Consider the following 12,339-nt stretch of genomic DNA (forward strand, 5'->3'; position numbering starts at 1 on the left):
TACATATTGTTAGTATTTCTACTTACAACATTGACCATTTACCTTTATGCTTTGTTCACAAACAACCCTTTCACCCTGGTTTGAAAAATGGTCTCTCAACTATATTTTGGTCATTTTAACGTTACTTCATTTTTGTCTTTTTTGGTCCTTGTGGTTTACCAGATTTAACACATTGAGGACAACGATGGAAACCGAAATTACTTTTTTACTCCTAATCCGATTTTTTTTTATTAATTTATATTTGTCTTTTTCGCTTTAAATTAATATTTTGTTTATTAAAAAATACCCGTCCAATACCATAAAGCCGCCCACCATCTGCCATCACCACCACCACCACCACCACCGCCGCCAAAAGTACATAAATGGTCCATATGTTTACCCGTGGTCACAAATTCTATCCCTACCCTACTACCTGAAAATACCAAATTACCTTTATATTAACGGACAAAAAACAACAGTCTATATTTTCCGGATTGGTTTTCCGGCCGCTGCCATACATGACAATAAAGTTCAATTTGCGACACCATTTCTTTATTTTCCTCATTTATTGTAAGAAATAATTATTTAGATTTCTTTACTTATGTAATTAGATGACATTGTTTATCTTCCTTTACTGAATTATCTCAATTCAATTCAACATGCTACTTTACTAAAACAAAACAATACCTTCCGACCCCGGCAACGCCGGAGAATCCTTTTTAGTTATTATAATTTTTTTAGCCTTAAATCTATTTTCAAATTTTTTAAAGTATTATAATTTAATTAATCCTATATATTATTACATGCCCTATTCTATATACACCACAGGAAAAAATAACAAAAAATAAAACAAAAACTAGTAGGGTAAATTTTCGTTGGCATTCAATATTCTTTTTATATTCGGGTTTACTTTTTGTATTTAGCTTAAACTCTTTTATTTTTATTTGAGTTTTTTGTTTTATGGTAGGTAATGACTAATGATATCGTTAGCCATTAAAAAAAAACTTAATGTTTATTTTCCATTAAAAAAAAACCGATGCAAATTTTAAAAAATTAAAAATTTAAAACCATAAAAATCATCCATGTTAAATTTTCTCCATAAATAGTTATGGTGGTACTTTTACGGTTTTACCAACTACAAGGATCATTTATGTAATTTCGTCTACACGTAAAGGAGAGAGATAACGCCTGTTTTATTTTCATTGCGTCGATGTCGGAGGCATACGAGAGAGTGAAAGGGGGCAGGCTGACCTTCAAAGGAGGAACCCTAGCTTCAAGAAGCAAATCCATTGATAAAAAGAAGAAGAAAAAGCACAAGAAATCATCTGACGAAAACGCTAACGTCACCGAAGAAATTCTCACCGGGGACGCCGCTACTGCGACTGCAGAAGATGGTGGTGGTTCCGCGGCTGCGGAAGGTGGATCAGGAGGAGGCGATGACGGTATTTACACGATTGATGCGGCGAAACGCAGGAAGTACGATGATCTGTTCCCTGTGGAGGCTAAGAAGTTCGGGTATGATCCGAAAGCGAAGGTGAAGTCGGTTGAGGATGCCCTTGACGATAGAGTGAAGAAGAAGGCTGATCGTTATTGCAAATAGATGAGCTCATTTCTAAATCGAAGGTACTCATAATCATTGAGTGATGTTGAATGAGATAGATCGAATGTTGATTTGCTGTGAATTGATGTTATACTCTACGTAGGCTTTTGTTTTCTGTTTCGTAAGTCACTGTTCTTGGTCTAATTGCAAGTTCGTTTACTTTCACGTAGACACTGTTGCCTAATTGAACATTAAGCTATCGATTAAAATTGCTTGAAAGCTTAAAGGCCATGAGAATCAACATTGTCTACAGCTATTGAATTCCCAGGACCTCTTAGTTATTGTTAGTGAAACTGCTTAAGATTGGGAAAACAGTTGATTTATGACTGTGTTACATGTTTCTTTTATGCACTTTTAATGCAATTAGATAATATGCTTTGTGGTAGATAACATTGGCAAACATTCTTTTGATCAGAAATTGCACCTTTAATTCTCGACTCTTATGAGTCTTATCCCTCTCAACCAAAATAAACAAAACAAAATTGCTGCTCAATCTTGTGTGAAGGGTTTGAAGTTTCATAAAAGGGCCAAATGCAAGAAATAGCTAACATACTTTCATTTATCTGTATTACAACATCTTACTTTCGTTTCTTTCAGTCACATCGTTTCTTTTATCTTTTTTTCTTATCAGGACATTATATTTTGAAAAAAACTATCAAATTATAGCATGGAAATTTGCTTTGTATTCAGATGACATTCCTATAATTGGGGTTGCATACAAAAATGGGCGTGTTGTACTTGAGATATTACTTGAAATACAAATCAGCTTGAAGTTTGTATAATTTAGATAGTTTACATTTATAAACCTTACCATGAAGTATGAAGTATGAAAGTGGGATCCTTTTAATCAATCTTGTAGACCTATACAGACTATGTATAATGCTTTACATTTTTATATAATCTGGTAAACTCAACCACTTAATTTACAGCCTGTTTCTGTAGCTGGAGACACAATCAAAAGATGATTGTGTTGGACCTTGGTGGGTTGTCACAGTTTGCAGGAATCCATCCAATTGTTTGTTTTTCATTGTCGTATATCACCATCTTATCTTGCATCGATATATCTACAAAATACACACAAAAATCTTCACTATTTTTGTCCTTTTTAACTACTTTACCACCTTTTAAGTTGGGACATAAGATTTCAATTTTTGTGTTATTGTTATTAGTCTCAGTCCAATGCATGTCAAATACAGAATAAATGTTTTCTAATCGTACCTCCAATTATGTTGAAGTTTTGAAGTCCGACTTCAGTGCCATTGAGAACTCCTAAACAGACACTCCCTCTTGACTGTGAAAGTAAGAAAAAGAAAATCCAAATTCCATGAGTCAGAAAAACTTGATTTTGTTTGGTGGATTTTAAATAATTGGAATGAAAAAGGAGACTTACTGAGATAAGAAGGTATCCTTCAAGTGGGATTTCGAATTGAGTTTTGGATCTCCAACCATTGGAAAAGCTTAAAGCCACAGGCTTAAAGTACTTCTTTACATCCCTAATGCTTCTGAATGGTTTTCTTCCTTTCCAGCAAAAGGGTAGAGTTTCATCATCTACTGCTTCTCGTATAGGCTTCCCACTCAATTCTTTTGTTATCTATCAATATGAAATAACATCCAAAAATGAGTAATGAATTATGACATTTAGTTTCTAGATTTGTTCAAAATAACCATTTTAACCTTGAATTATGGCCGACTATTGCGCTTGTTACGTTAAAAAAAAAATAATAATAATAAGCCAAACACTCTGTTGGCATAAACCAACAATAAAAAGGGATTAGTTGTAAGAAAGTTTCCTTTTTTATTTATTTTGATTAATTTCCAAAAGCCTGAAGACGTTAATAACTTACAAGCTTCATAAACGCTAATTATAAACGATAGACTTGATTTTCACGTTTTTATGGCTAACAGCCTTATGAAACGGATTAATTGATAAAATCCTAGTCAGAGTGTAAAGTTCTATAATAGCTAAAGTTGAAAAACTTACCAAATAAAGCAAACCCTCGTACGCTTGGGAACTTAGATACGTGTATGAGCTTCCACTATCAAAAATCACAAGTAGATTCTTTAGCCCGGTTGCTTTTCCACCATAAATCACCTCTCCATACCCAGGTGAATAGTGCTTCCTGAAACACATTTCATAAATCATAAAAAAAAAAAAAAAAAAAAAACATTAAGTTTCTATCAATGTTTAGTGATAAAAAAAACTTCATCATTTATCTATGTAAGATTTTTTTTACACTTATTACCTATAATCGCGTGACATTGGGGTCGATATTACACGTGAAGAATCATACACATCATCTCCAAAGAACAAAAACCCGCCTCCACGACTACTGAAACAGTGCCCAACAACATTCCGAATTAGACCTTGACTATGAAGTTGCGATACAATTCCCGTTTTACCCTTCCCTAACCCAAGAACTCCATCAAGCGGTTGATAAGATGGACCGGGGATCTGATCATATCCACACCTATCCACAACACAACACAAACAAAAAATATTTAATTCTTATCCCACTTACATCACTTCCAGTCCCAGTCAAATACACGTCAGACACAATTACACAGTCTGTATAAAAAATGTTACAAACCCAATGGCGAGACGAGGAGTGATTCGAACGCCAGTTGTAAGATTAAGAAGGGAGACATCGTTGACAAGGACACCGAGAGATGAACCACCATCAGCATACTCGACTTCATAATCACATTGATTAGGGTCATCACATCTGTGATCCCCTGAGTGGAGTGATGCACAAAGAGGATCTTTACATGGAACTAGATCGTTATTTGGTCTGTAGTAAGGATGTGGGGCCTACAACACATTACGCACAAAGATAAAGCATAAACAAAGGAAATGCTTAATGTATCCACTAGGAAGTATGAACAACCATATATGGTATAGTTTACCAAAGTTAAGTCCATTAAGAAATATAGTATGAATGGAAAGGAATTTAAATGTTGAACTGATTATACCATGGACAACAACCTGAGTGCAATGTACACAAGGAGCATCACACTGAAGCCATGTTAGATCGCTACCCGTGTCGGGATCAACAAAATAAGGCCTCGGAGGATGTCCGATGTTTATCTGAGCATAATAATACCTGTTTTTTTAACCATATATTAGATTTATCAATACAACATATTCATAAACTATGATATATTAGATTCATCAATAATCATCAGAATAGATATGCATATAACTACTACAAATCTTGTCAAATTCAGACTTATAATTTCAAAAAAGAAACAAGTGCGTAAAATTACGATGCCAGAAATCATGAAGAACGAATTATGATATGATTTCCACCTAAAAACAAGCAACAAGAATCTCCAAAGCATCTACACATGACAAATTGACACCATTATATATACAAGTTAATTGGAATTTTTTATTAGTTCATAATCATAATTTTATGGATTTCTAGTATTCACGATCAAGTCTAATGTGGTTATCATCGATTATTCGAATTTGATTTTGGTCTACATCAAAAATTTTAAGTCAAAATGTTGTTTGAAAAAGGAGCCAGAAGCTTATCTAATCTAAGTTTACTGATCGATCGGATCAACTGATACGTTTCGTACAAAATCTAATTTATTCTGTTGATTTAAATGAAGTTAACTCGAAAATATCAATTTAACTATTTCCTTCACTTTGACAGATTCTCCAATGATAACTTCAATACAACGACCAATTCAAATGTCGAATCCAAAATTCTAAAGAATTTATCCGTTGATTCAAGCTGAATCGATGAGAAACTATAAAGTTAGAGATGAAGTTATTCGAGTAATTAGTACTTCTCACCCTTGAGGATAAACATTGCCGTATAGAGGAAGTACAACGGATGAACAGATTGATTTTCCGGTAGACGGCCATTTCCACCATTTTTGCCGGCGATCATCGGAAGCCGATGACGTTGGTACGATCAGCGCTAAGGACAGAAAACACAATACCACTATTATACCTGTTTTCATCGGATGTTTATGGTTTGAATTTTTTGATAGAGAAAATATAGGAGTAAAAATAATAATTGAATAATTCTTTTTTTTTATAAGTTATCTATTAAATGCTTTTTTGTGTTTATATTGACTATATATATAGAGAGAGGATGGAAGAGATACTTTGGTTGATAACGAGGGAAACAAATAAAATTATTAATTTATTTTTATGATTAAAATTTTAGACCTTTTAGTTTATATATATATATATATATATATATATATATATATATATATATATATATATATATATATATATATATTACTTTTGTTTTAATCATATTGTTTGATACAAAATATTAATAGAGATTAGACATCAATTACCAATGGTCGTTTTGTCGACGTGTTTTTCATTTATCATTTTAGCATTAATGCACTATTTAAAAATAAATTATTTTGATTAAAATTAACCAAGAATAATTTAATTTGATATTATTATAAAGCGGCCCTGTCATAAAAGTGTTCATAAGTGGTTGGATATTGTTTCGATTTTCGAATATGAAACTAAAAGTAGGGAATTATATGAATATATTAATTAGTTCAGTCATTTATATAAGTAATTATGAATAAGTTTGAAAAAGTAATAGTTTAATAGTTTTATTGGAATGATTATATTGATATAAATATCATTGATAAACATTATAACTTTAGATATATACTAAAAAATCTTTAAAAAATACGTAATTTATTCATACTAATAGTATTCATAAGTTGCCAGATTTTCATATTCGCATTAATACAATATGATTCTATGTATAATAATCGAATAAAAAATTAATACAAAAGAAATACAAAGAATATTTATATGTTGATGGTGATGTACTGATGCCTTTGGGTAATTTCTTGGGAATAAAGGCATGACCATGGGATTGCTTCATGCATTTGACTTCTTTTTCTTTTCTTTGTAGATGGGTTTTATACTGATTCGTTTTATTTAATATTTTTTTTAATTAAACTAAATGTTTGTTAAGATATAGAATGTGTCGTGTTTGGGTTTGTGTGAAACATTATAAACTGTTAACATTGCTCATTAATTTTCGTATTATGACGTGTCAGGAATGCTACAATATGCGACTGTGTACATATATAGTAGTATGAGCTATATTTCATATTATCAGCAAGTGAGATAATTTCTAGATTGAATTCAAGTTAACTATATATGTATAATAAATAATAGAGGGTTTAAGTTTAGAATAATATATTGTGTGGGTGCTTAAATTTGTAGATTGCAATTTCTCTTCAATTTGTTAGTTAAATTGGAAATATAGGAACAACAACATGCAACATACAAATTTTTTCAATACGTCTCTAATTTTTCCTTTCATAATCATGTTTAATCAAATTTGATTACTTTTACGAGATCAATAAAATATCACGTTTAATATATCACTGCAATGGTTATAAAAATACCTATTATTATTTATTGGTTTAAAATAATTTTTAATAGTGATAACAAAAGAAATTGTAAACTAAAATCATATGGGAAAAGAAACAAATAAACGACTGAGGATTATTAAATTCTAGAGAAAAAAAAGTATTACTAATTTTTTATTAGCTACAAGATGTATAAATTATTAGTAATATTTACCTTCTTATATTTGATATCAAACCCGTTGACAAATCTACATATAAAAAGTTTCTCACCCAAGTCCTTATAGTCAATGCTAATCCATCAAGTTGATATTTAAAATCACGTAATTCATAAGAAAATAGTTTTTCAGGCAAAAGTGATGCTTGGTCTAAAAATATACTATTGCTATGCTCACACAAAAAAAGAGAGAGAGAGAGATGCTACGACCTTTCCAACTTCTCATTGTGTTGGAAATAATAATTTGATAGGCAAACAACAATATTCCGTATATGTATTTGATTTTTTGATTTTTTGATTTTTTTTACATAATTTATCATTAAAGTGATATCGGCTTTTTAAAAAAATATATAATTTTGTATATATGATTTATCATTAAAATCAGCTTAACAAGAATATTCAACTAATCCAATCACTTATATAATTCAAATTAATCCAATGACTTAGATAAATTGTGTACACAAAGATAAGTAAATGTATATGCTAAACATGTTTGCTTACCTTATCAAATCATTAATCCTAATTTTTGACTATGATTCGACTCTTTTTTTTTTTTATTCATCGGCAATAATGAAATGATGTTTTAAAAGAATCAAATTAATGGAAAGTACACAATTATATTTCATTTTAACATTGTATCTAATAATATGGCTTCTACAAAATTATGTTATCATGTTTCAGTTTGTTAATAAAAATTTAATAATTTATTCATCCCTAATAAAAGATCAACTTTATCTTTTTTTAGCAAGAAGCTAGAAAAAAATTGCAAAAAGTTCAACCCATATTAGGAGAAATCAACCAACAATCTCAAAAGAAATTTACTTTCCTACATTTATTAGAAATCAAGAAATAAAAATAATAATATATATCATCAAAGATCTCATGTTTTCTAGGTTTCACTGTTCAAAATAAGAGTTAATTGCGAAAACTCCATAACACCCAAAACATAGTGGTAATTACCGCATCAAATCTCGTCTTGTTCTTCTTGTCAATAAATAAAGAATCATCCCAATTGAGGATGAAATAAACAGAAAAATCAAGAGGAATTTTCACATTCCACCAAAGTGCAATCTTTCTCCAAATTGGCATCAAAAGACAACATAAAGCAAACAAGTGCCAGTGGATTCATTGGATTCACCTACTTGAGAACAAATAGGACAAAACAAAGAATCAAGATCAATTCCTTTATCTCTGATGTTTAACTGTGTAGGGATTCTATCCATGTCAATTCTCCAAATAAGAACATTAACCTTAATGTGGATTAAATTATTCAATCTGGTGGCGATATTAGAACCACTTAACATGAAAGATGTAACACCCAATATCAGAAAGGCCAAGAAAAGGAAAGAAACCCTAAGTCAAGGAGTGGACTCGTCGAGCCCAGGGAGGAACTCGACGATTCGGAGCGGGATCCGGGGGATCGAGTAAGTGACCAACTCGGCGAGTCGGCTCATGAACTCGGCGAGTTGGGTCTGAACGAGGAAAACCCTAAATCCGGGACTTGGAGCCTATTTAAACGTCTCATTCTCCTCCCTAGGGTTCCTTTACTGCCTCTCTACCCTAGAACACCAAACCCTAGCCACCATATCCGTTTTTGAGCTAGATCTTGCCTTGAAGAGTGCATTAAAGCTTGGAGAAGGAAGAAAGACCTTGGAGGTGCAAGAAGGGACTGTAGATCCGGGATTGGGAAGACATTTCAGACCAATTGGAGGTAATAAGCTGTTGCTTGGACTCCCTTTTGCACCTAGATCTATCCTTATGTGTGAGTTTTGGACATTTTTGGCATGATAAGTAACCATTTCGAGCTAGAGGTCCAGATATGAGGTTGCTACCTCAGATCCATGCTTGTTTTGGTCTAGAATCCCCTAAAGTATCAGCCCTTGGTATGTTGGAGAAGTATGTTTGCCATAAACCCTAGTTTGAAGTGTTTTGAGCCTAGATCTCTTTAGCTACACGTAAAGTTTGCCACTTTACGTAAAGAATAGGCCTTAGAAGTATGGATCTATGAGTTGGAACCCCTGTTTGGCTCGAAAAGCCACTGCATGGATTAAGAGTTGTAGCGACTCGGCGAGTCACATGGGTGAACTCGGTGAGTTGGATGAAGATGGGCATGAACTCGACGAGTTGGAAGAACAACTCGATGAGTTGGTTGAAGATTGCCTTGGACTCGGCGAGTCTATTCGTGGACTCGGCGAGTCAGGTCGCGAAACCCCAAACCCTTCGAGTTGAGACTCGAATCAGTGAGTCGGGTGGAGACTCAGCGAGTTGGACAGGTCAGGACTCGGAAATAGTTGGACTCGGCGAGTCATGGACTGACTTGGCGAGTCGAGTCGCGAATTGAAGGACCCTGAGCATAAGAACTCGGCGAGTCATTAGGTGGACTCGGCGAGTAGGGTTGACCTGGAAGGTTGACTTTGACCAGAGTTGACTTAGTTGACTTTTAGAGGACTGTCAGACTAAGTGTCATATTGATATTGGTAGCTCGGAGAGCTGGAGGAGCAGCGGCTCAGGGGATTGTCGATCAGCAGCCAGAGGATTATCGGTGGAGCTCAGCAGTTCAGGTGAGTTTCCTTCCAGTAGGAACGGGTCTAAGGCCACAATGCCAGCCCGTTTAGCTAGCAGTTGTTTCCGGATTTTGATCCGATGCAGTAGTTGGTATGTTTGATGCCTTCGTGGCTCAGACAGGATTTATGTGTTATGTATTCCGGGCTACGACCCGATGCAATATGCAGTATATGTGTGTTCATGCTAGTTGATATGTTTATGTTATGTTATGTTCAGTTAGTTCCGGACTTCGATCCGATGCAGGGGGCAAGGCCCCAGTTAGTCCGGACTTCGGTCCGATGTAGGGGACAAGGTCCCAGTTAGTTTCTGGACTTCGGTCCGATGCAGGGGGCAAGGCCCCAGTTAGTCCGGACTTTGGTCCGATGCTGGGGACAAGGTCCCAATCAGTTTCCGGACTTCGGTTCGATGCAGGGGGCAAGGCCCCAGTTAGTCCAGACTTCGGTCCGATGCAGGGGACAAGGTCCCAGTCAGTTTCCGGACTTCGGTCCGATGCAGGGGGAAAGGCCCCAGTTAGTCCGGACCTCGGTCCGATGCAGTGGGCAAGGCCCAGTATGTGCTTTATATATAATTGCATGGTATGTGGTAGATTGGGGGAGATCACTAAGCTTCGTGCTTACGGTTTTCAGTTTTGGTTTCAGGTACTCAGTTTTCAAAAGAGGAGCTCGGGAAGATTGCAGTGCACACACCATAGTCAGTTAGCCTGGGAATGTTTGACTCTGATAATGAGATTATGTTTTGAATTTAATACTCGAAAGTTATGTTATGACTTATGATACGTTTTTATAAATCTGATTTTAGTAATGTTTTAAAAAGAAATTTTTAGTCATGATTTTTGGGTCGTTACAAGTTGGTATCAGAGCCTTGGTTTGAGGGATTCGGACATACCCTCGGACGTGTCTGAACTCAAACTAAGGGATTGGTATAAAGGTTTTCAAAAGGAAAAGACAGTTTTGTAAAAAGAGTTTTGAGAAAGAAAACAGTTTTAGTAAAGCAAAAGAATTCAGAAAGAAAGGAGTTTTGGTAAGAGAAAAGGGTGTGGTGCATGCAATCAGCCGAGCTCAAGTAACTACTCCCAAATTACCCATACAAGTTACATTATGATTATCAGTATCAGTTTCAGTTTCAGTTTCAGTTTTAGTTTCAGCTACAGTCTTAGTAGGACAACATGCTAGTATAGGACTAAGGATCTAGGAGGATGCCTTATGTGCCTGCTTTATGTGTTTCAGCTTGATAAGAATTTCATGCTAGTATTGAGTAGACAGTAGTAGGATAGCCTGTGTAGGTTATGCCTGATAGTATGAGCTTAGCATTGTATGCTAGTACAGTTTCTTGTTATGAGAATAGTTTTGCCTGAGTATGTTTCCTTTATCCGAATGCTGCTTGCTTTGTGCTTTGTGGGACTCTGAGTGATGGGAGTTAGCCATTAGCTGAATACGTCACATCACATGTGATCAGGGTTGAATAATCTCAGAGTGTTGGATTTGGCCCTACTGCGCAGCTCTCGTTTGAGTCTAACCGTTGTAGGGACGAGACTTTTACTCGAAGGATTATCCGAGCCTCATTGCATGTGATGGTATTCAGGTGGTGGCTAATTGGCATTACAAGGAGGCCTTCAGCAGCTGAGGACTGGTTTAGGTGGAGTCAGAAGTTCCCTAGGGCAAGCCTAGGCTGAGAGTAGCAGAGATCAGTAGTAGTAGTAGAAGTGACTTGGTGGAGTCAAGGCAGTTTTTGAGGAAAGTACGGATAGATGTGGAAGGTAGTATGGGCCCGTACTACTGAAAGCAGAGGATCCGTACTCGAATCAAGAGGGGCTGAGACAAGACCAGGGAACTTTTAGAGTGTATGAGAAATCCCTCACCAGCGGTGTGTATATTGATAAGGAAGTGTTATATTTTCAGCATGGTGACGTTGCGCGAGATATCAGTTGGCAGTTCAGGTGCCGGGGAGGGATCTGGCTCAGGCTCTAGAGCTGGGAAGCTTGATGATCAGATGAGGGATTTCATTTCCGCAGAGATCATGCGCAACATCATTGATCAGACTCCAGTGATTTTCGGTTCAGTTAGAGAGGCCATTGTGGAGCTCATGGATAGTCATCTTGAGGCCTTTAAGGCCGGGATAGTTTCAGGACAGATTGGGGCTTGTATAGAGCTCGATGCTTATGGAGTTCAGGGATCCATCAAGGAGGGAGTTCCCATTTTTAGCTCTTATTATCAGGGGACAGGAGTGAGTGGGGCACCGTGTCTCCAAGAGAGACCTTTGCATGATTGGATAGTTGAGGAGGTTTCGCGATCCATTCGCGAGGATCTGCCCTACATTGTCATGAGGGTCACTGATAGGTTGACCGCGAAGCTCCAGGATCAGACAGCTGTTGTTCAGACGATGGATGGGGTCGAAGAGGTAACACATGAGCGAGAGACGGGCAGGGAGTCAGAAAGGAAGAGGAAAACGGATGAGACTCAGGTAGCCGCAGGTTCGGGCAAGAGGCCCAAGGGTTCGGATTTGAGGACGAGGGGCTATCAGAGCCGCAGTCGATGCGGGAAGTGTGGTAGGACACACATGGGTGCATGCAGGCGTAGAAGTGGTGGCGATGCTGGATGTTTCAAGTGCCGCC

At 36.1% G+C, this 12,339-nt stretch overlaps 2 protein-coding genes across 4 annotated transcripts; one reads left to right on the top strand and one right to left on the bottom strand.

The window, feature by feature from the left end:
* The first annotated feature begins 1,159 nt into the window (after positions 1-1,159).
* On the top strand, positions 1,160-2,505 carry LOC145102050 (uncharacterized). Of its 2 annotated transcripts, none has more exons than XM_079039381.1 (2): positions 1,160-1,602; positions 2,211-2,505. In XM_079039381.1, the coding sequence occupies exon 1, from the start codon at positions 1,190-1,192 to the stop codon at positions 1,577-1,579; it is 390 nt and encodes a 129-aa protein (XP_078895507.1). In that variant the 5' UTR covers positions 1,160-1,189; the 3' UTR covers positions 1,580-1,602; positions 2,211-2,505. The 2 variants fall into 2 exon arrangements, with proteins under 2 accessions (XP_078895507.1, XP_078895508.1); XM_079039382.1 differs by having other exon boundaries at positions 2,270-2,505.
* Positions 2,326-5,627, bottom strand: LOC145102049 (Eukaryotic aspartyl protease family protein). Of its 2 annotated transcripts, none has more exons than XM_079039378.1 (8): positions 5,382-5,627; positions 4,563-4,680; positions 4,168-4,388; positions 3,823-4,047; positions 3,561-3,699; positions 2,970-3,170; positions 2,798-2,870; positions 2,326-2,643 (listed from the first exon to the last, which is right to left on the bottom strand). In XM_079039378.1, the coding sequence occupies exons 1-8, from the start codon at positions 5,549-5,551 to the stop codon at positions 2,534-2,536; spliced, it is 1,257 nt and encodes a 418-aa protein (XP_078895504.1). In that variant the 5' UTR covers positions 5,552-5,627; the 3' UTR covers positions 2,326-2,533. The 2 variants fall into 2 exon arrangements, with proteins under 2 accessions (XP_078895504.1, XP_078895505.1); XM_079039379.1 differs by having other exon boundaries at positions 4,550-4,680; positions 5,382-5,519.
* Between the last annotated feature and the right edge of the window lie 6,712 nt (positions 5,628-12,339).

This window comes from Lactuca serriola, chromosome 4 (assembly GCF_051521515.1).
Source record: "Lactuca serriola cultivar US96UC23 chromosome 4, Lser_US96UC23_V15, whole genome shotgun sequence".
Classification (NCBI taxonomy): Eukaryota; Viridiplantae; Streptophyta; class Magnoliopsida; order Asterales; family Asteraceae; genus Lactuca; species Lactuca serriola.